The sequence below is a fragment of the Eschrichtius robustus genome, chromosome 5 (assembly GCF_028021215.1).
Source record: "Eschrichtius robustus isolate mEscRob2 chromosome 5, mEscRob2.pri, whole genome shotgun sequence".
In the NCBI taxonomy this organism is placed as follows: Eukaryota; Metazoa; Chordata; class Mammalia; order Artiodactyla; family Eschrichtiidae; genus Eschrichtius; species Eschrichtius robustus.
Window position 1 is genome coordinate 11,472,392 of NC_090828.1, and position 24,773 is coordinate 11,497,164.

Consider the following 24,773-nt stretch of genomic DNA (forward strand, 5'->3'; position numbering starts at 1 on the left):
TAAAAAAAAAAAAAAAATCAATAGTTAAAATAAGCCTTTTGCAGTCTGAGAATTCAAGATACTTTAAAAATTTTGTAAATACACATACATGCAAATTCTTCATATATACAAATTTTCACAAAATTAAGAAGTTGCAAAGAAATCAGAAGGATTACGGTGAATCTAACAAGCTACACTTAAATGCTTTACCACTGACATATTCCTGAACATAGCAGTTTTAATAAATTTTCTACATGGCCTTTTTATAAAATTTTCTCTTTTAGACATAAAAGTTAGTCACTAGAAGTCTTCTGAAATTCTAATTTAAGAATTCAAGATGTTCTCAATTCACTACTGATATTTAAGGCCACTTTGGTAAAGGCATTGCAGCAAGAACACAAAAACAATAGCATATTTTCTAGTATTTATTTTTTTTCACCTGCAAACTGTAGCAAAACATGATCAGCTTTATTATGCAGACAGGTATCCCTCTACATTTTTAAAGAATTTAGGCATGTATAAATAGAAGAGCTCTTTAGAAAGGAAAAATTCAAGAATGAATAAAACCTTCCAATTTTGACTCTAACTTTCCAGAAGCAATGGTTAAAGTGATTTTAGGTCATTCATTCCAAGATATATGACAGCACCTTAAAAGTGGCTGATCCATTTCCCCAGTAACATTTCTCACATAACAATGTGTTAAAGTTACAAATACTGATATGCACAAATAGCTAATTTCTAAGAAAAATATGTACAGTACTGCAGCATAATGAATGTGGTATCTGCAATAACTTAATATTAGCCAATTTTTAATATACATGATACCGCTACTTTTTTTGCCAATTCACAGGTTAAAAGTTGTTACTGGAGCCCTCTGTTTTGCACATATTTCCTGGTGTTTAATACACAATGCAGGCTTTTTAAAGACTTCTCTTGTGTTTAAAGCTAAGATCAGTGAAACAAGACAACAGTGCAAGAGGCGGAGAGATGTAATATGTGACCATGTAAAAGTTCGTTCCAGTAAAGTGTCTATGTAAGGCTATAAGAAAGGATTGGTTGATGAGCTTCCTGTTGGAAATTGTCCTGTCGGTGCACCAGTCTAAAGGAAAACAAGAGACAAAATAAATAAACAAATAAGAATGTGTGGAGAAAATATGAAAATATTTAATGTTATTTAATTAAACTAGATTTAATTAAATAGTATTTAGATTAGGAATTGTTTCATAATTATTGGCAATCATATTTATTCATTATTGTTATTAGCAATATACTTTAATAAAGCGATAGGTAATCAGGTACTGTGTTGTGCCTCTTATATCTATTATTTCATATAATTCTCATAATAGATTCTAAGAAGGAACCTGGCCCTAAAAAAATGCATTTATGATTGAAACCAAACCTGGCTCCAGGATTCCTTTTTCACATTGTTCACTAAATCTACAGCCTCTCATAAAGCATTATTTTGACAAGAAAGCAGACAAGTTTCATGTCTAAAATAGCTTATTTACTGTCAGTATTTTGATTTGCAACTGATTAATGTGTTTTCTGGGTTTTTTTTTTTGAATTTTATTTTTTTAATACAGCAGGTTCTTATTAGTTATCCATTTTATACATATTAGTGTGTATATGTCAATCCCAATCTCCCAACCAATTCATCACACCACGCCCCCAGCCCGCCACTTCCCCCCTTTAATGTGTTTTCTTAAATCAAAAAGAGATCGTGCACAATGGCTGCCTCGATTTGTATAATCGTGCAGAATACCAAAGAGCATCTAGGCGGAATCACATCCTGCTTTTCCCAATTTGAAAACAATGCAACAACTTATAAAGTGCTTAAAATTGAATTGCATCTCACTTACCATAAAAGGATTACTAGATACTCCAGCAGCTGCAACTTGACCAAAAGGGGTTACCACTGGCTTTGTTTGTCCAAATGCTGCAAAACCTGCACCTTGTTAAAAAAACCCACCAATTATAACCATACCTTTGAGACAATCTGATGCTTATAAAGCTTCATAATGAGTTTCAGAAAAATTCCTACCAGAGTAACAATAATAAAAAAGTCAATGTTAAACTGTTGAGTCTCATGCTCTTTCAAATGGCAGTTAAACTTCCACTGGCATGTCTTAAAGAGCTTACACTGACTCTCCAGAAATGGTTAATTCCAGTTTGTCTCAGCTACGTGAATTGCTGGCAAAGGATTTAATCAAGAGATAAGCTTGTGACTATTTGAGAGGGGCTGTGATCCAGGGATTTCAAACTTTAGCAAATGAGTGAAATGGGCTCCCCCCCACAAAAAAAAAACCAAACAAAAAAACCCCTAAAAACAAAAACTGGTCTCTAGTGAATCTCCCTGAAAACAAGTAACAAACTCCAACCACAACAGTTACCTATTTAGAAAATGAGTTTATGTCACAAAAAAAACCCCAAAACAACAACAACAAAAAACGTACACAAAATGGAACAAAAACAGTTCTTCCAATGCAAAACAAACAAAAACACTCTAGCTCTATAAAGTGTCCTTTTAAAAGCAAGAGGCATATTAGAACACAGAAGATATAAGAAAGACACTGGAGATTCTGAGAAAGAAGAGGTACTCTTTAGTTCCTGATTTCTCCTAAACCTATAACCTGGTCACAAAAACTTACTAAATCACTCAATCTTCTGTGGCCCAAATCACCAACGGCTTCTATATTTGCGTAGTAAACATTCAGCAGATAATGCTACAGCATTCTCCAGATAAGTCTTTTTGTCCAAACATTCACATTATGATACATAAAGGATACCTGCAGTGGACCTACAGCTAGCCAAATGTTAGATCTTACCATTGGGCTGCTGAGAAAAAGCTGTCTGTTGAGGGAAAGCTGCTTGGGCTGGGAAGGCCGGCTGCTGGAAGCTGCCGCTGAAGCTGGTGGGAAGACTGTAGGGAGCAGGAGTCCCGAACCCCGCAGGCATGCTCATGGATGCGGTGCCAAAGGTCGCCGCTGGCAGGAGAAAAGGAAGGCTGATCACTTACAAACGAAGGATAGGTTTTCGTATACTCATACTCAACATTATGAAACAGACATCATTTACCTTAAAAACAGCACGATGTATTTTAAATTCCAAAACTCCCAACAAACTTAATAGTAAGTTTTAGCTCCAGTTTAACATAATCTATATCTGTTCTCCTGAAACCAATGACCAGAATGAAACTAATAAAGCTATCATTTGAAATCACAAGAAAACTTCTCAGAGTAATTATATAGTTTGAGTCTAAACAGCAGTCTACTTTTAAAGTCCATCATCATGCAATTCACATGTATACTAGTATATACACTTTTAAGTTTTGTTTTGCTATATGCAGTAAAATAGTCATTTAACTGTATCCAGTGAATTGTCTGCTATAAGGTAATATCTGTGTTCCTGGAAAAACATTTAAAACCTCTGCAAAACAGTTCACTATAAATAAAACTGACAGGAGAAATGGGGTCACAGGCAGGCCACTCAAAACCGATGCAGCTTTCTAACCCAAGGCAAAAAAAGGGGTGGGGCGGGGGCGGTCCTAATAAAAACACTAACACAATTAAACTGAAAACATATGGACTCCCATTCCTTTTTTTGGAAAGTAAATGAACACTGCTTTGGATAAGGGGTATAAGGAAGGTTAGGTTAGGACTGATGAGTTACAGAAACTGGGGCAGAGTACATAAAAATTGAACAGAAAGTGAAATAAGCATTCTTACAAGAGACAAAGAATGTAAGGTGAATGACACTGTGTCCAATAACTTCTCCATGGCTTGCCATGTCCAGCCACCATAACTTGATGGAATAAAGCATTCATTCACAAGTTGGGGAAATTCGTGTGTGAACTACAGCTATATATATACATGGTATGCTGCCATCACTCCCCCCATTTACGAATTACTTATGAACTAATTCACATTATTACATTATCATATTATTTATATAAACACACATAGTAGCAGAACAGTATTATTACTTTTTGCTAGTGAAGATTCAAAATAGAACCTTCCAACTATATGTTGTAGGAAAGGCCTCAGTGAAATAAGAGCCGATAATGGTGCTTTTAATACAGAACACTAGTAATTACATAGTGAAATATTTTCAGCATGATGCTATCAAAAAACATAATTCACTGAATTTCCTAATTTTAAGAAAAAATTACCAACTTGATTGCTGATTTAAGGCACAAGAAATTAATACTAAAAGTGCTACACAGAATTATCTTTTATTAAAAAAAAAAAACTAAAAATCATGTTACGGATGTTGCCCAAAGTAATTCTCATAATCCTAATTTTTACAACAGTGCAATTCTCCGCAATGGACCTAATCAGATTTTCCAATTTTAAATATTACTTTTTATTACTGGTAAGAAAAAAGGGGAACTAAGCCACTGGGAAGCAAGTGAATTAAAGAATAATAAGCACACTGCAAGGGAAACAGGAGGGTTTCAGAACAGACAAACAACAATGCACTGACATAACTTTGACAAATCACTTTTAAGAAAGCAGTATAAAGCAAAAGTTGGATACAGTTAAGCAAAACCAAACTCCATGGAATAATGTGGTAAAATGGTTTGGTACATCGAAAAGGTGTGTCACTCAAAGTACTATGAATTCAAACTTAAGAAAAATAATTGAGAAAGCTATTAACATTCTAATGTGACCACGGAGGTAAGCAATATGCTTTTCAGTATTAAAACGCCACAGAAGATTTTCATGTAACTTTAAATATAATGTATTCCCAATGCCACACATCCATGACCACTCCATTTTAAAACATGGAAAAAACTTAATTCCACATGCAGGGATCCAGAACACCAGCAGAAGCTTCCACAAGCAGGTAGACAAATTGCCACACAAATCTAGATATTAGTTGTGGCCACCTACCAAAATGAGCGTGAGGAAACACTTGAGAATGCATTGCTCCAGAAAGGCCTTATGGAAAGCCATAAAGAGACCAATGTCAATTAACTTATGAATAACTACTGGCAAAATAAAAGTAAATTTGTTTCATTAAAATGTTCTAAAATTAGAATATACTGTTACAAAGTAGGTAGCATCAGAATACATAATAAAGACACATCCAACAGAGTCTTTTTATTTCAACTATATTCATGACAGTGGTATTTACACTGTTTGAAATAAAGGGGAGATTAGAATAATACCAGAAAAACAAATATCAAATGAAGAAACATTTACGAAATCCATCTTTTAGACAAATAACATTTTTTTCATGTGAAGATACAATAATATCCATAAAAAGACTTTCTAGGCCTCACCACTTACACCCAAAAATGCTATTCATAGGATCATCTAAAATGATCTAGCATCTACCTTTAGCATCTAAAAAGTCTAATCTAAAAAAATAAAATAAAATAAAAACTCAAATCTTGGAGAAAGCACTTGAATAATGTTTGATTGTTTTATTTATGACTCCATACATTAACTAGAAAAGCCTAACGATAACTCAAGTGAACTAATTAAATATTACGTAGGGAAAATTATTCAATGTAGTTCATTAGAAAGGCGAGCAGCACTTTCAGTTTAAAATATGATGGCTAAAAAGAGAGAGAAAAGAAAAATACATCTTGTGCAGATCTTACCTGGCATGACTGAGGTCAGACAGGTTACATATAAACAAATGTAATTAACAGAAAACAAATTTAGGTTGTTAAGTACCAGAACCGCTGTTTTAACCATCTGGAGTGGGGCTGTTTCTAAAATATATGGCCATGCATTTTAAATTAACATACTCAACACCAACTAAATTTGGGGAAACAAAGCGACTGAGAGATTAGAGTGGTTCTGTCTTGGTTCTGTAGTATTCTAATTACAGGATACCACAACTTCTTTAAGCCTCAGTTTCCTCATTTGCAAACAGGGGGTGGAGGGACAGGGATAGTATAATACGTATCTACTTTACAAAGCTGCTGTGATTAAAAGTGCTACAGCGTAAATATCCAAGGAGTGTTATTTTTTTCTTGCTAACTTAAAAAGATGTTTACAGTGTGTTCTAAATTCAACAAAAGGGTTGATTGAGGGGGAAGGGTTCTGAAACAAGTTTGGTCACTTTATGTTTATCTCCTTTCCTAGAGCACTTTATAAGCTCTGAGAAATCCTGCATTAATAATACTGGTTAAATTTTGTTTAACTCAGCATTTCCCATATATATTTGGGCATAGAATCCCTTTCCACGAAGCACTGATAACACCATCTCAGGACACATGTTCTACAAAATAGGCTTTGGCAAAGACTGACTTTTAGTCAACAGTGATTGTTAACCAGTATTAATTTCTGTACCTCAATCTGCAACAATGATGCCTAGTCCTGGGCTGCTATAAAAATATTTTAGACTTGTTTTAACAAGCTTTTTGATATATAATTCACGTATCATACAATTTGTCCACTTAAAGGGTAGAATTCAGTGGTTTTTTTTTTAACATATTCACCAGGTGTACAACCATCATCACAATCTAATTTTAGAACATTTCATACCCCCCTCACTAAAAGAAATTCCATACCTATCAGCTCTCCATTTTGCCCCACCTACTTTCATAGATTTGCCCATTCTGGACAGATTATAAATGGAATCATACATTATATGTCACTCTGTGACTAACTTCCTTTATTTAGCCTAATGTTTTCTAGGTTCATCTATGTTGTACCATGTATCAGTACACGTCGTTACTTTTTATTATCAAACAAATTCCACTGTACGGCTATACCACATTTGGTTTATTCATCCATCAGTGGATGGACACCTGGGTTGCTTCCACTTTTTGGCTATTAGGAATGATGCTGCTGTGAGCATTTGTATACAGGTTTTTGTGTGGATATACGTTTCATTTACTTTCCTATGAGTGGAATGAGCAGAACCACTGGAAACAGTGCTGGTTTAGAAGCACTCTGGGTACTAATACTAGATTAGTCATTGATTAATTGTGGACCCTTAAGGCAAATCCATCAAATTGGTTTCCACCTAAGTAATAAAGACACCTGGCTAAATGCTACCATGATTCTTTCAGCTCTACACTTCTACAAGTTTATCTCCTTGTGGGGGGTGGGAAATCTTCTAAAATCATTTTTTCATTAAATGAATGTTAGAAAATAAAGGTACTCATTCAGGGACAAAGGAAAGATTTAAGAGTTATACGAGAATTTCCTAATAACTGAAAATTATATTAACTTTATTAATTAGATTTAAGGGCTCAAGTGCTCTGGAAAAAGAATGCTAAATATTATAGAATCCTAAAATAAAAAAGGTCTTAGGCCACAATGGCTAGTTTACTGAAGGTTTCTATATAACATGGTAAAAGAAAGCCCAAAAGCTTTGTAAATGCAGGAAAAAAGTTATTATTAAAATGTGCATTTTAAGAATGAAATACATCAGTAAAACTTTTTAAATAGTTCACATTGAACTATTATCAATACCCTCTTTCAAAAGCTACCTCAAATGGAATTTAACAATACTAATATATTTGAGAACAACACAAAATATTTCCTAAAGAACTAATATTAATTTTGATGGTATAAAAACACTGGAAATACCTAAGCACAGTGTATTTGTCAAAGTGTTGTTTATATTTCAGCTTCAACAGAAACATGTTATATAGTTAACATTTACTTTGACTTAGTCAATTCAATAATAACCTAGTAAGGATGATCAATGTGATAAATCAAAATGGTTTATAAGGGGAAAAAATTTTTTACCTTGAAATAAAAATTTGTGGACACAGCAGATTTACCTTTCAATAAATTTTGCTTAGGCTAATATTAAAATTACTTTATATCATCTGAACATACTTTGTACACTTTATATTATTTCACATCCCATGTAGAACCTTAACTTTAAAGGACTTTCATACTCCAAATAATTAGGGTGGGGGGGGCGGCCTTAGCTCTAATAACAGAACCAGTCTGGAGGTACAGTCATGAAAGGAAAATAATAGGAATGATTTACCAAGTATACACAATAATGCAAAGACCATGCATGGTGATTTACATCACCTAATTCTCAAAACATCCCTGCCAGAGAATAGTGTTCACATTTTACAGAAAAGGACAACAATAAGGTTCTGAGGAGTTACATCAACATAACCTTGGTCAAGGTATAACTTGAGTTTCCATCCTTCAGTTGTCAAACGGGGTTATAACAGCTATAAACATCTCAACAGTATCTTGCAGATAATATATCTTCCTATCACTTTTCCTCCATTCATTAAAAAAATAATATACAGAAAGCATTTTTAGGATTACCTAGCAAGTAAATCTAAATCAGGATTTGAACACAAATCTGGCTGTACCCAAAACATACGCACTTAACTTTTCTGAGCCTCAGTTACCTCAGCTGTCAAAGAGTGATTAAAACATTTATTAGATGAGAGTTAAGAGGACTAAATGAGAAAATGTAGAAAACCCTGTGTCATGAGACATTTTATAAATTCATTCCACGAAGTCAAAATAATATGCTTAGAAACAGAAATATTACATAGATCACAAGTGATGTATAAATATTTTGTCCAAAACACAACAGAAATTTGAAACAATCGCTGATTATGTATATTTGAATTAAAATAAACCATTTTTAAAAATCAAATTATGTGCAAAATTCAAATAGTTATTAAACATCTATTATGTGAGATATCAACAGATTATGACTGAATACATTTATATGAAAAGGAAAGTTATGGTTCAAACTCCCAATATCACATATTCTCAACCTTGCCAATGACAAAAAGATATGCTAGTAATTACCAATTCTTAATGGTGCAAATTTATTGTGATGTTACAAACACCTTAATCTCTCAAAATACCACATCAACAAAGGCTATAACTGAAGTTCAAGGCTTTAGTTCTAAAATTATCTAAATCTAAAAACAAAACTGACGAATTCAGTTTAATGGGTATTGGGCCATACCACATGCACCTGTTAATATTCCAAGGTACTGGCAAATAACTCTGGTGTTCAGGGTAATAAGACAAAAATCAGAGAGGTACAATACAAGAAATACGTAGCTGGCTTACACTGTGAACCAAAAAGAAAAAAGGGGGGAGCGATAAAGAGGATTTTAAAAAAATTATCAGAAGAGAAAATATTCAAATCTTTTACCACAAATTAAACCAGTTTCCCACAACCTAAAAAAATGTGAACACCTAAAAGAAATATGTACTAGAAAAAGACCTCATTATTAAGATCTCATGTAATAATGCCCATCCATTCCTTGCAATCCCATGAAAAGGAAAAAAGCAAAAAAACTTACACATTTTTTCTATTCAGATTGAGTTATAACCAATAATTGTGAAACCAGACCAACAAATAAGCCAGAATTACAATGTTCAAGTACCATCTCTGTCATATATTGGCTGTGGGCTTTAAGGCTTTAACTCTCATCTCCATGCTTGGGCTTCCGCACCTGAAAAATGAAAGCTTTGAGTGGTGGGTGCTAGATAACTTCTCTGGTCCATTTTCAAATATTAAATTCAAGGATTCTATAAACTTTCAGGTACTATATGTCTTTACGGACAAAATTAATCCACTTTACAGTCACTTCAGTAAGAAAGGAACCTTATTTTCTGATGTTCTTCACATGATGTCTTTGCAGTATATACCTTTTCCAAAGCTTACTGTTCTATAATTTATATTTATTTCTTACCTGTTGCTCCTCTGGCACTGGTCTGAAATGGATTTGTAGAAGATGCCACAGAAGGACCAGCAGCAGCAACAAATGGATTTGTGGAAGGTGTAGCTTTAAAAAATTATAAAATACACTATAAAATCCTAATGCATTTGTATTCAATTATTTAAAGTATTTGTTCATATATTTATGAAGATAGAAAAAACTAGAGCTTTCTGATAATAAACTGGTGCTTTGATTGTCTTCTGGTATCCCTAAGAAAATGCGATACAATATGTATTAGGGTTCTTTATAAAAACCAGTATATATATACCAGAAACACGTACCTCCAAATGGAGCAGGCACACTTGAAGAAGCAGGCTGTGTCTGTGCAGAAGCACCCACTGGCACTGTTCCAAAAACATTACTGAAAACAAGTATTGAAAGAGTTCATGTTTTGAGGGGAAAAAAAAGCAATGGTAATCTATCTACAAGGTTGCCATAAAATATGGAAACAAATAATATTGAACATATCATGTATCACGTCAGTTCTCAAACTTTAAGTCTCAGAACTCATTCACATTCTAAAAAATTAGTGAGAACCCCAAAGAACTTTAAGTTGCTATATTTACCAATATATATTGTACATCAATTAACACAAATTTAAATAATTTTATTCATTTAAAAATAACAATAAAGCCATTACATGCTAACCTAAGTAGCATTTTTATAAGTAAATATATTTTCTAAAACAAAAGGAACCTAATGAGAAGAGTAACACTGTTTGATACTTTTACAAATCTCTTTAATGGCTGGCTTAATATAAGATCAACCTGTTGTGATATGTTGTTTAGGTTGATGCATATGAAGAAAAACTGGCCTCACATGGTAACATAGTTGAACAAAACAGGAGGATTTTAACACCTTTTCCAGATAACTGTGGATATTTTCCTTGACATCATACAAAAAACACCAGGGATAGTTTCCTAAAGGTTAGTTGCAATATGGAAGTTGAAACCATATCAATGGACTTCTATGTAAAGTAACATCCACTAGTCTATCGTCTATCTTACACTTTAAATGAATCTTTTACTAACTTTATATCATTTGGAAAATACTTGATGCCAACCTTCAAAATGTCAACATATATCCCTATGCAAAATAAAAAATTACAATCATTAATATCACCATCCATCTCATCAGAAAAGTAATGGGAAGCTTAATTTTAAGCCCACGGTGGTCCCTAAATTTTCCAAAACTCTACTATTTGCTTGAGAGTATGCACTTTAAGTAGTTATTTTCCTTAAAGTGACAGACTTAAAATTTCATTTTTGAGAAAATGTCTACCAAATATCCAAATCTGAATAACCATGGTTTGTCTATCAATCATACTTTCAAGGAAAAATGGTGTTCCATAAAACAAGTGGCTGGTTCATTCCACAACTCAAACAACCACACAAACTGATTTTTTACTCAAGACAGCTTTATACTTCAGTATATAGCAGAACTACCTGATGCATACCTTACTTCAACACACAGAAAATTAAGAAGACATATTTAAGGGTCAAGACTTAAATTCCCTTACTGCTTCATAAAGCATATTCATAATAAAAACTGCATCAAAAATATTCCTAAGTAAAACTGAATGTGTGGTGGTAAGGAATATAATGACTATTAGATGACTGTACGGCTTGGTGCCAAAGCTGTAAATCAATGCTAAGGCACCAGCACGTTTTACCTGTCATAGTTTTTGCACCATCAATACAAATGTCAATTACTGAAAACACAAATAACCCCTCAGAATTATTATGAATTTAGGTTTTAACCTCACAGACCTTTTGAATGGGTCTCAGGTACTTCAAACATTCCATGGGTTACACTCTGGGGACCACTTATGATTATAATGTAGTACCAATAAACCATTTCATTACATATACCTGTCTATGTTTCCAGACTTTACGACCACCTTGCTATAGTCCACTATTATATATGTGTAATGTAGACAACATTAATAAAGCAAAAAATATATAAATACTCTAAATTTTATTCTTTGGATTCAATTTTTCCCATCTGCCATACAGGAAAATTTGTTACTGGAGAGTGAGCCAAACTAGTTAATGTTACAATCCTACCATTTCTCTCTGCAAAAGGTGCTAAAGGGAAATAAAAAGCTACTCGATAACAAAAAAAGAAGAGACAATCTGCAGGAATGGAAAACTAAGAGATGGGTAAGACACTGTACAGGTAAGTCACCTGTACTTCTAGGTCTGCTTCCTTGACCCAAAGATGAAGAAGTCAAAACTAGAAGAGTTTTTAAAGACTGAACACTGTTACAATGCAGTAGACTTTCTGCTGCCAAGAATTTCTTACACCAGATCTATCTGAACACAGTAACAGATATGTCTATTTGTAAATACCAGTATGACAAAAGAGATACAGAATTGGTCTTGGGTTCTGGTGCAAACATTTCTAAAACTGCTTATTTACAACTAAGGCTATAACATGCTACTTTCAGTGTTTAATCTTCATGACTGAGAACTGTACATTAAAAGCAAATAATTTTGTAAATGGACTCTCTCTGCTGAGTACAATTAAGTGTGTACATGACCATCCATTTCAAGATGTGTATATACTCTGAATTACATTTTAGTGTTCAAGGGGAAAAGTAACAAAGCCTTCGATTAAATAAAAAAATAAAACTATGGCACTTACTCAAGGATTATATTTTAATTAGAAAATTTAAACACAGTTTCCTCAAACTTACAAAAATATTCAGGAATCTTTAAGCCCCAAATGATCATTACTTAACAGCATTATTATTCAGAGTTGAAAAAAAGTTTAAAAGATAAAACACAAAGCAGGTACACAGACTAAGACAAGCTACCTGCTAGCATTACTTGTGGAAGAATATGCGTTACTGGAGGTGGCCGCGGAGCTGAAAACGCTGTCCAGTTCTGCCAGGGCTGCATACTTGTCTGAAGATGCACTTGACTGACTGGGAACTGAAACCACAGAACCAACAGGAGCTTTACCTGTGGTCCCAAACCCACTACCCTGATCACCACCTGTGAACAAACAAAAACATATTACATCAAAAATTTTAACTTACGCTTAACTTACGCTTTCAACTTAACAACCACATTTGCCATGAAACACATGTAAATTTAAAACCGATCTGGAGCTTAGCAAATAAATGGACATGATTCTAGAGTCTTATCCAATAAATAATCCAGAAAATATTGGACAAGATTAGTGCTATACGTACCACTCTGATAAAGACAAAATACTGTTTCTGTAACAAAAACTAAGATCCAGTACCAATAACATGTCTAGATTACACATAAAGAAGAAATTCTCAAAGTGCTACATTAAATCTGCAAGATGGGGACATCTCATTCAAGTGAACATATACACTCATAAAATGCTTGAACTATGTGAACAGTCTATTAATAATATCATTTTCCCAGGGTTGTTCATGAAAAAATTAGAGATAGTAGTAAGAGGAAACATTCACAGAGCACTTAACGATGTGCCAGGCACTGTTCTAAATGCCTCCCATGCAGTAACACATATAATACAACTTTTTAAGTTCAATGCTATTACTACTGCCCTCGTTTCGGAGGGTGGATGAGAAATCAGGCTCAGAGATCAGGATGCAGAACCCAGTCTGAAAAGAGACCCCCTGCTGTTCCCCCACTACGCTACGCACTTTGAGAGGCAAAAAAACTAGCCTTAAGACCAAAACTAGGTATAAAAACACACTGTAAATATCTTGTTTTTTTTTTAATAAATACTAAAATATTAATAGAACATAGTTCAAAACAAATATATCACGGAAACTACCAAATAATCCTCTAGTCGTCTCTATTAATAGGATTTCTTGGCCCTTTGTGGCCTTAGAACAATAAAGCAAGCTTTCTAAGACAAAATTAAATTTTTGTCAATTATTTTCTTTTAAATCTAGACGTTTACAAATTCGTTTCTAGGCCTTCCATTGTGTAGTTATTTCAGATCCAAAATGTGCCAAATAGTCACGAACATTTAGTGTAAACTAAACGGCTATACAACTAAGGAAAGCACACCCTCAGATTTTAATAAATACAACCAAATTTAGAGGACTGTTTAATATACAAATTTGTATTCGTTTGTTTAAAGCTTGATACCTTGCCCGGCACTGAAGATATTGTCTAAATTAGCAAGTGCCGCATATTTGTCTGTAGTCTGTAGACCAGCTTTGTTCGCTGAAACTTTACTAACAGCTGATGCTGTCTGATGACTCTGGGAAGTACTGAACGTTCCAAAATCAGCACTGGAGGATTTGGGGAAGTTATCAAAATGAGCAAAATTAGCATTTACTGATCCAGCACTTCCACCTGTAACAGAATAGACAGAAAACTTGAAATTGCTAGACTTTTCCCAATATCCTTTGATAAAGATTATATGATCATTTCTTCCTACATTAAGTGTTCTAGAAGCAATCCTAAATTCCTAAAATTAAAAACTGGCAAGTGGCATTCAACTTTAATTATCTACACGTGACTTTTCATAATTTACAAAACTAGATTTTCAAAGGCCCTGGCAACATATAGGGCAACAAGTTTCTGTGTGTAATTGTCTACCCTGGAATGAAGAAAATAATTCACAGGAGAGTGTCTCCATGCTACCTAATTTGAAACTCAGTTACTTCATAGAACATTCAGCTATGTATACTATGACCTTTTACCAATTCTCCCTAAACAAACTCTGTAGGCAAGATGCAAAATATCTTACACTACAGAAGTTTTTGTAGTTACAATGGAGACCTGGTTGAAACAAATCCCAGGGTAGAGATTTAAAATGTTTACAATGTACTATTTTGATCCAAATTTCTTAAAAGGTGGTTTTTGAGCTTTAGACTTATTTTTACTTGAAGAGCTATTACTTAATGCCACATAATAATTTAATGTACACACAACACCACAATGTCTTCAGTAAAATTATGCCCTAATATATAGTTCAAGGAAAAAATTATAGCACATAATATATAAATAATATAAATATTACATCAACTTTATCCTGCTAAGATTTTAAAGACTGTTCTGTATTCTAGAGTACTCCCTAAGGTACTACTAAAATACTAAGACCAGTATATATTCATTCTACACTTTTGGTGCTACACTTTCGATGTTGGTTCTTTATGCCTAAACATTAGTCTCAGCAATCAAGATAGTAGGTATAGATATAGATATTTATATATTAAAGTGAGAGCAAAGCACACTTACAGGTATTTCAGAAACAGAAAGGTTACACCCTATTTTTTAAGAAACCACAAACACTTTCCCTCAATCAGTTTTTTATGCATTCTAAAACAAATATATTTCTTTCAGGAATTAAACTCTAGTTGTTTTCGATTAAAACTAAGTAATGTTTGTATTTAAAAGACTGTGATCTGTTACAAGGAGCTGATGAACAAAGTACATACTGAGCTTTCAAAATCTGTATGAAGAAATTTATTTCAAATTAATAAAAACTGAATTATTAAATCAACTAACTCTGTTATGGTATACTACTGTGTTCTCTGAGTTTAGCAATAGTGGAGAGAGTAAAAGTGAGAATTTCTGAAGGATTATCGTTAAAAGATGATTAACATTCTATAATTGAAAAACCTATAAAATATAGCACAAAACATACAAATTAGTAAAAGATGCCTACTTGACAACAGAACTTACTGTTGGAAGCCTGGAGAGGAAAAGCTGAAGTAAATTCACCAAAACTGCAGCTAGATGAAAGCATTCTAAATGCTGGACAGCCAGATATTATGTAAATGATGAAATTTAAAGGAAAAAAAAAAAAAAGAAAATTGAAAGAAAAGGCTTTAAGACAATACAGAGTTAAAAGTTGAACGAAAAATAATCAGCCAAAAGATCTAAACAAAGGTTCAATGAGTTTCTGAAAACAATACAGTTTATGGGAGAGTATTCAATGTTTAAAGACCAATTCCTGCACAGAAAACTATTTAAAGTTTATTGAAGTGATTGTTAAATAATCTAACTCAACTAATAATATTTATTTTCTGAAGCCTGTCGCCCTGAAAATTACTTAACGTTTTTAGTTCTATGGAAGCAATCAACTAGCTTCCTTTATTCAGAGCCTAAATCGTAATGTGTTTTGTGAACCTAAAAAACTTTTAGTACTTTAATACCTCTGTGCCTAAGAAATTTAAGGAAGATTCATGTGCAGGAAAAGGAGAATAGATGTGAATTAGACAAAATACTAGCGTTCAGAAAAACGAACAAAGAAAACTATAAAGATTTCAGGTTTCCCCAGAGCTTTGTAAGACAGAACTATTTTAGAACCAGATAATCACAGAATTTAAGTTTAGAGTAAATTTACCAAAACTACCTCTAGAGAGTTTTTTATTTTTTGAAGTAAACATTTAAGCATAATGCTGGAGAGCTCTACCTGTAGATTGGGGCTGAAAAGAAGAGTGGCTTGCTGTGGGGAAACCTCCAAAATTACTCGAACCACTAGACTGTCCAAATGCATCAAAGTTTGCAAAATCTGCATTTGCAGAATTCTGAGCTGTAAATGGTAAGGAACAATATATGTTAATGAATATGAAAATTATAAATGAAAAATATGATAAATGAATTTAAGAATTTTATGAAAGTTTCTATGTCTCACACTTACTTTAAAGAAAATTCATTTAGAAATCAGATTTTAAATTCTACCAGTGTTTATTTCACCCAACTTCAAGCAATTTATCAAAGGGTATCCAGGAATTTCCAAAAACGCTTTGTACAATGATAAATTTGTACACAATAGCCTTTGAGTGACCTCAGGAATAGTACTGTAAAGTGCCTCTATTAAAGGAAACTCTGAATTAAGAGCACTAAATATTTAGTTACAGTAAAGCAGATAGAGATGCAGGGTACAGGATACATTTGGAAAATTCAGATTTAAAATAGTGATAAGTGATTCATCAGTTATGTGACTCTAAAATAATGATACAAAGATGGCTTAATTACATTAAATCTTTTGGTTGCTTTTTAAGTTTATAACTATGTCACACCATAGCATATTTAAAAAAAGAAAACTCGAGTGTATAAAAAGAAGGACATGATCACCAAATAAATTGAAGATACTCATATTTTATTAGGAGCCTGCCATTTTAAAAAACATATTAAAACTTAAGAAACGATAGAAACGTAAAAATCATAGCATAAATGCACCTCATACCCAGTGAAAAAGACCAACTGGTATTTCCCAACTGGTCACCAACCTAAGAGCAAAATTCTAGGCTTCCCTAAAGTTAAAATATGTAAGTAAAACGAAATAACTCAAAAGACTTTTTTTAAGGCCAAACAGATGCTGGATAAGATTTTTATAGAGGATAAGATAAGAATAAGAAGTGGTTGGCATGCAGGAAAGGGAATGCTAAGTGGTAAGAACGAAAAGCATGTCCAAAAGATGGAGAAAGGTTATATGTCACCAACAAAGTGAGTGAGCCACTTAAACCCTCTGCAGGCAATTCTACTTCTAGGTAGTTTTTGTAAAGAGATAATATTGCAAATGAGCATGGCTGAATCTAACAGCTAAACAATGTGTTTTTTGTAATAATGAAAAACTTAGAAACTCAAATGGCCAACAAGAGATCACTTAAATATATTATGGAACATCATACAATGGAATATAATGCAGCCATTTAAAAAATTCATGTAAAAGAATATTTAGCCCTATACAAAAATACTTACAGCAAAGTAAATAAGATAAACAGGTTAATAAATTCCAGATACATTTTCATCTGCTAATTTCATTAAACATGGCATCATGTGCATAGAAAATCTGCATTTTAGTTAAATCGAAGTAGTGAGATTTCATGTAGGTATCATTTCCTTCTTTGTTTGCCTGAGTTCGCCAAGCTTTTTCAATGAATATGTACTCTACTTGTAAACAAACCAAAAGAAGTCACTAAGCAAAAAAATTTTCCATTAACAACGTAAAACATTATTCTAGGAAGAAAATCAGGAAAACTTAACAGTATTTCATGTAATTGCTGTTTTATCTATCTAAATGGATATGATGGGGGCGGCTGGGGGGAATGTACCTAGAGTAACCCCCTTTTCCTACACACCTGTGCCACTTCCCTTCTAGTGTCTTCGAACCCACCACTTCTGACGAGTGGAGTGCTATCCCCACATGTCATTGCTCACACTGCGTTCTTGAAAACTTTTTTGAAACACATCTGACCTGGCCCTTAAGCACTATACAGAAGAACCTAAATTAAAAGGCTGCTTACTGCTTAACAATATAAATTCTGTATTCTGGACTCCCTACAATATTTTGTCTGTTTTTACTTAATATGATAAAATTCAACTCCTTTACAGGCTGAAATTTTACTTTCCCCAAAAGAAATATAATGGAAGAAATACTAATAGATAAATAATAAATTTTAAAAATTAATTTCCTAAAAAATATTTTGAAAGGAATATCTATACCAGTTTAAATATAAGCTTAAATACAGTTACCATTTAGCATTGCTGAGAACACCAGTAAGCAAGCACAGTCTAGTGAAAAGGGAATCTAAGATAAGAATCAGGGAACTCCATCCTAACAGAAGTAACTGTAAACCGTTGGACGAGTCCCTCAATTGTTCTGGCTCTACCAGTATTCTCACTAACAAAATGAGAAGATTTGCTAGATGGTCTCTACTAGCAAAACCAACAAACACTATGATTCTACAACTTATGAAACAACAGAAATAAATTTCTTAAGAGCTCTGAAATACTAAGCCAAAGAGAAGAAAATTCTACTAAAAGACAAAACGAGTTTAAGGCCAAAATAGATAATAAATAGATAATGTATACAACTATAAACCAAATGAATAGAGAACATGATATAGGAAATTCTCAAATTTAGAGTGGATTATATTCCAAAACGCAAGTTTCCAAGTTTTTTGAACACTTAGCTGTACAGTTGAGAACAACAAATGAAACATCTGTCCCTTGCAGAAACAAGAACTGGATCCCTAAGCTAGTTTGTGGCTTATAACCTCGAACATATATGTAGCCTATAATAATAACATACTCTACATTTAACTTATATTTAGAACATCATATGGGAAAATTTTGCATTTAACATGTTTCAAACATCATCGGGGAAAAAAATCAGTTCAATGCAATCCATTTTGTTGGGCCAGCCTATTTCGTCACATTTATATTTTCCCAGTGTTTTCCAACCAGAGCACCACACACACTCCTCAAGTACCTACTCACTACAGCAAGATAGGGCTTTGTAATGCTACTATCCGTTTTTATCTGTAGACACTGAATTTACTGTCTTCAACAACTGATTATAGTAACTTTCTAAATTTGTAAAGTGTTGTGGAATGAAACTTTGATAAACACAACTTTGGAAATTAAACGCTAATAAATTCAATAAACAAAAATTACTATCTGGAACCTCAATCAATCTCTACACAAAGAAATCCAAACTAAAAAGAATATGACAAAATAATAAAGATGTTTTTTACATAGTCTTATTCAACAAGTACAAAGGAGTTCAACTCAGAATTTAGAATTTAAGGCACCAAGTTCATGAGCCTGAATCTTGCCAAGAGTTGTCTTTACTCTTCGTTGAGCAACAGATACTCATGAGAAAGGAAAACAAAAAACGTAGAGACCAGAGGATGGAAACAGGCAACCCTCATCAAATTCAGCTAACCAACAGACTTTGTTTCACCTATATGATAGTTTATTTTCATTAATTCCTAACATTTAAAAAGAGAGCATTTCACATTACATAACAAGTTTTCGTACTTCTCTTAAAAGAAAATCGGTGTATTTAGTAATCCTGAGCCTGTATTTTCATGTGGCAACAGGAGATTATAGACCATCCCCCTTTGAAAGGGGCACTGCATTATATTATTCATTTGTGTTAACTGGGTGGCAAGGCAGTTGAGTTTGACATCCCTCATATAAGGTGTGGCCAAAATCAATTACAGTTTTGTTTTGTTCACAGGTTTTGTGATACGTTTATTACCAGGCAAAATAACTATTACATGCTGTAGTAAATTATGTTTCTAACTGCACGCCTATTTCTGTAGAAGATGACTTTTCCTGAACGTAATACTGACCCCACCACTGACACATATCCACACACACACCAACTCAGCCAGAATGTTCAAATAAAGAAGGGTAAAGACTTCTGGCTTTTAACCCATTGAACTATCTGCAAAAGAACAGTTTTCCCTTTAAAACAATGCCAGCCAGATTGGCGTATCTGAATAATTACTGTTTGCTATTAAAAGTTCCATTTGTCACATCAATGTGCTCAGGAGAAAATTTTCACCAAATGTGTTTTTTTTTTTTTAAATGATAATTTCAGGGCAAAAACTCACCTATCAATGACTTTGTATCTATGAACCATGTATGGAAAAGTAAAAATTCAGAGTGCTTGCAAAGGCTCCGGAAAAAGACATTTCAGATTGAACCGTGACACCGATTTAAAACTTACTTAAGGTAAAATGTGAAAGATGGTATCAACTATACTAGAAGGAAAATAAACGGGTAATTTTATTAGCTTGTTCTTGCAATATCCATATATATTTTATGCTCCTGGGATCAATCAAATGAAGTAAGAAAAGAGTGATGTGAGTAGTCATCTGTAAATACAAAAGAACTTCAGGCTAAAAAACTATTACTCTCAGGCAACCTGACCTAATCTACATGGTTATTCAACTACTTCCTCACAGACACATCTGTCCTACCATTTCTGCCACATGTGGAAAAGAGACAAAACAGTTAAGATATACTACCTTCTATCAATCTGATAAAATCATACATTTCTCTCTTTTAACATTTTCTACAATCAAATAATGACAATTATTTTCAAAAAGCATTTTAAGGGAGTTATTGAAAGTATGAGGGTAATCACGGTACAAATTAGCCTGTGGAGCTGCACTGTCTTGTCTATTTTTGGCTAATATGATTACACAGAAAAGTGTAACATCAATTCCCTGACTTGCAAATATTCACAAATTGCGTTTAGAGACAAAAACACAAAACAAAAACACACACACACAAGGGAAACATGAAATAAGTCATGAAATAAGCTGAAAATTTACAAAAGAGTTTGGCAGTTACTTTTCCATCATTTCAAATTACATTTCCATAAACCTAAAACTGAGATAAATGCAGAATACTCATAAATTACAGAAGGTTCACTCTATTCACTGAGTCTTCCACCAACTCTTTTGGCCACCATTCGAAAAGCAAGAGGGGAAACAGAGAGCTAGAGCTCCTGTCTGCTCAGATAGGGAACTGGCTTCCCACCTACAGTATGAAGGGAAAAGAGTCTCCTCAGTCTCCTTCTGGACTTCTGGGCTCAGCTAATGTAAAGCAGATGGAAATCTACCACAGCCCTAACAGCGTGAGCCTCCCGATTTTTACCCTTCTCAGTATAATCTCTCCTGAAATTCTCATCCTAGAATCCCTTTTGAAAAAGCAAACACACACACACACACAAACATACATAAGTCGCACCACAACTTCCTTCTGTAGCATATTCTTACAAAATGTTTCCACTGGTATTTAAAACAAAAAATTCCTTCAATGCTTGATAGAAAGAAATGTGGCTGAAGAGCAGGTTTTCTATAATTTTCCAAACTATCTCAAAAGGCACATTTCTGGATGCATATATACATGTCATACTTTGTACCATTATTATCCAACTATAAGCCAGGACATGAAATTGAAAGGAAAAAAAAAGTGGGATAGCATCACAATTTCATAGGTGAATAAAAGAAGGTAAAATAAATCCCAAAATACAAATAGGAAATCAATTCAGTAAGCACTGGCTTCTGTTATGCTTATAAAACAGTGAAATATATACACGCAAAAAACATAAAGCAAAGTTCCAAATTATCAAATAAAACTGCTTCAAAATGACCAAATCAATTCTTAAATTAGTGTACAACATTTAATGTGATGATTATTCACTCACTCTGGCAAAAGCTGCTGGGAAAAAACTTACCTGCATGACTGTTGAAATGTGCAAAGTTTGCAAAATTGGCTGTAGCTGTTGACTGTGGTGCTGGAGCAGCAAAGATGTCTGAGCCAAGATCACTTAAAAGGTCAAACTGCTTCTTTTCCTGCTGCTGCCCTTGAGAGCGACCTACAACAGGGGACTATAAACCACATATTAGCTATAAAGAGCTTCCAGTCAGATCTGCTGAATTTTTATAACACTATTTCCAATTCACCAAGCTTAAAACACAGTTTAAAGATTACATAATCTTCTATTTGTAGAGTTTTGAGTTCTTTGATGTTTTTTGAAAAGCACAAATTTTCAACATCTATTCCCATATTATCTTTCAATGTTAAGTACAGAGTCAAAAGCAATGAAATACAATTACAACAGTTGTTACACCTCATGACACGAGACAGACTTACTGCTAAGACAGTATGATGATAAGGCTTTCACAGAACAAATCTTTTATCCATGGGAAGAGTTACGATATACTGACTTTACCCTTCTCTTCATTTTCTACTCAAACCTTTGATGAAAGTGGAGCAACTTATCTAGATGCCCTAGTATACGCATTATTAAAAAAGGTGGAATTTAATTCAAATAGTACCATGCCTCAGAATCATTCGTGTGTGACAGACATTGTAACGCCACACAGTAACAGATCTGTCACAGCTCCCTGACTATCATGAAGTACATACAGAAGCATAAACTCTAGACACAAACTGCTGAAAAGACTTCAGTTTTTTAGAATAAGCTATGTAATGCAAAGCCACCTGCGTTTCAACGATAAACATGCTTCACAATCAGGATGGAGAAAAAATTCTATGCTTGAGAAATCCTTTCCTGTAAAAGAATATCACAGAGGCCATACTGTTCTAACTCTGATGGTCACCACAGATTCATGTTTTACCACTGTATGTTATATGATACATATGATACATATATGTTGATAGATAGCGATAACAATGTTCCTGTACAGCTTTACAAACTCGTATTTGCAATAGCATTCGCAATAGCAAAAAGAACAAACATAGACACATTCTAACCACTTAACCAAGTATCTTTTAATGTATTATAAACCATTAGGACATAATGCTACTGGTATACAAGGTTATGCAACTGTCTTAATGAATTCCCAAATTCATGGTACTCAATCCTCCTTAAATAGAAGCCTCTGCAAAGACTTAAAAACTACTCACCTGACTAGGTGTGCCCTTATTTAAATGCAGTGCTGGTGCTGAATCTCCTAAAAGAGATTTCAGTGGTTTGACCTCAGGTGTGCTGCTTGTGCTACTGGCAGAGGACCCTGAAATAGATGCATGAACTGATGCCACCACTTTGGCTTGTTCTGGTGGGACATACCTAAAACATACGCAAAGTTGAACAGGCAGTTAACTAAGGAAGATGTAGGGAACACTAAGCTCAAAATGATAAGCTTAGTTCTAATTTTGTACAAGACTGTTTTGATATTAATCTTATTTCAAAACCATCTTAGAATTGATAGCTTAAGACTGCACTTAATTAAAATATTCAGAGAAAGGGTAATAAAGACTAAACACAAAACTTGTTTCGATTATTTACTTACAGTTTTTCTAATAAATACAATATATTAAATAACTGCTTTTTTAAAAAAAAGAGAGGACTCGTAGTTAATCATGATGACAGTTAATAACTCTAATTTTTAAAAACCAAAGTACCGTAAGCTCATAAATAACGTTTGAAAACAGAGCAGAAGGAAGGAGAAACATTTATTATATTACAGTTAGTAGCCCAAAATATAAAGGTCTATTACAAATCTGTAAGATTAACAACCCAATTTTTAAATGGACAGAAGCAATTCACCAAGGGAGACAAAGAAATGAAAATACTTGTAACCGAATAAAAATGTAAATTAAAATGACAGTCGCATTTGATCTGAGTATAAACTTTACAAACTGTGTCACTCTCTATTAAAATACATAAATAGGTATACTCTGTGCCCCAGAAGTACCATTTCCAGTAACTTATCCTTAGGAAATAACTGACTAAGTGTACACAAACAAATGTATACGTAGGTTATCACAGCACTCTTTAAAATTTCAAAAAATTGGACAATAAACCAAAATTCACCAGGAGAAAAATGCTTAAAAGGATTATACTAACATCTATATAATAGAATAATACATAGCTACTCTGTCTTGACATGGAAAGATGTCCGTAAGACTTTACAGGTCTTTCACATTTGATCTCAGTCATGTAAGAATTCACGGGATCAAGGGAGTAAAGGAAGGAAAGAGAGGTAGTAAGAATATAATGCCCAAATATTGGCAACACTAATCTCCAGAGCTGGGATTGTGTGAGAGTTTTTGCTCTCTGTATTTCTGGGTTTTGTTCTACCTACCCTCCTTCCCCATATAACACAGGTGGGAGAAGTAGAAAAACAGAGTTTTTCTACTCTGTTCTAGAATCTGAGTTCAAATCCCAGCTCCATCACTCGATAGCTATGAAACGCAGGGCAGACTACTTCAACTCTCTGTGCATCCAAATTTTCTTCTGAAACACTGACATATGGTTGCTATGAGGTATAAACAAGTTAACATTTATGGCACTTAGAACCGTTTTCTGGTACAGGTGTTAGCTACACAAGTGTTGGCTATTATCAAATTATATAATAATCACGAACAGTAAAACTGCTTTGTTTTTTCCAGTATATGGGAGAAAACAGTAAGCCACACTTTCCCATAATTTGGTCTATCAGTGATAATGCCAATTTCTGAGTATAGCCAAGTCTTATTCAAGGATAAAATCAGATAATAGTCTTTGGCTCAAAGTCTTGCTTAACTAAAAGTAAAACAGCTAAGCATGTATAGCATAGGAATTGAGTCTGAAAACTGGTTAAAAGAACAATTTCAAAATCCCTTTAGATGATGGCAACAGGCTCAATGTTTTAAGTGTAGTTGCCCATAGTGAGGGTTTTTAGGGAGACTGCATTTGGATAGTGCTTATGTCCTGTTAAAAACCCACTGCACCACTCTAGTTACATGTCACAGGTATGCAGGTATGCAGGAGCGTGAGTTTAAAATGCACAGGTCCCAGCCTAGCTGAATGTTGGTCACTCCCTCTCGCCTACCCACCAACTGAAGTTTGTATTTGTATTACTCTTATTAACTATCCTGTTTCTCAGGAC

The 24,773-nt window shown here is 33.7% G+C and overlaps 1 protein-coding gene across 5 annotated transcripts in view; it reads right to left on the reverse strand.

Moving 5' to 3' along the window:
- Positions 1-391: 391 nt before the first annotated feature.
- AGFG1 (ArfGAP with FG repeats 1) overlaps positions 392-24,773 on the reverse strand; it is a 67,603-nt gene continuing 43,221 nt past the window's right edge. Inside the window, exons 4-14 of one of the 5 annotated variants that reach the window (XM_068544301.1) lie at positions 22,807-22,969; positions 21,611-21,764; positions 16,040-16,159; positions 15,307-15,378; positions 13,762-13,971; positions 12,483-12,663; positions 9,946-10,025; positions 9,638-9,730; positions 2,805-2,963; positions 1,839-1,924; positions 392-1,078 (exon numbers count right to left, since the gene is read on the reverse strand). In XM_068544301.1, coding sequence (XP_068400402.1) covers positions 1,019-1,078; positions 1,839-1,924; positions 2,805-2,963; positions 9,638-9,730; positions 9,946-10,025; positions 12,483-12,663; positions 13,762-13,971; positions 15,307-15,378; positions 16,040-16,159; positions 21,611-21,764; positions 22,807-22,969 — 1,378 coding nt within the window. In that variant the 3' untranslated portion in view covers positions 392-1,018. Of the gene's footprint in view, positions 1,079-1,838; positions 1,931-2,804; positions 2,964-9,637; positions 9,731-9,945; positions 10,026-12,482; positions 12,664-13,761; positions 13,972-15,306; positions 15,379-16,039; positions 16,160-21,610; positions 21,765-22,806; positions 22,970-24,773 lie in introns of all 5 variants that reach the window. The other 4 variants (XM_068544300.1, XM_068544303.1, XM_068544302.1 and 1 more) reach the window with 4 other exon arrangements.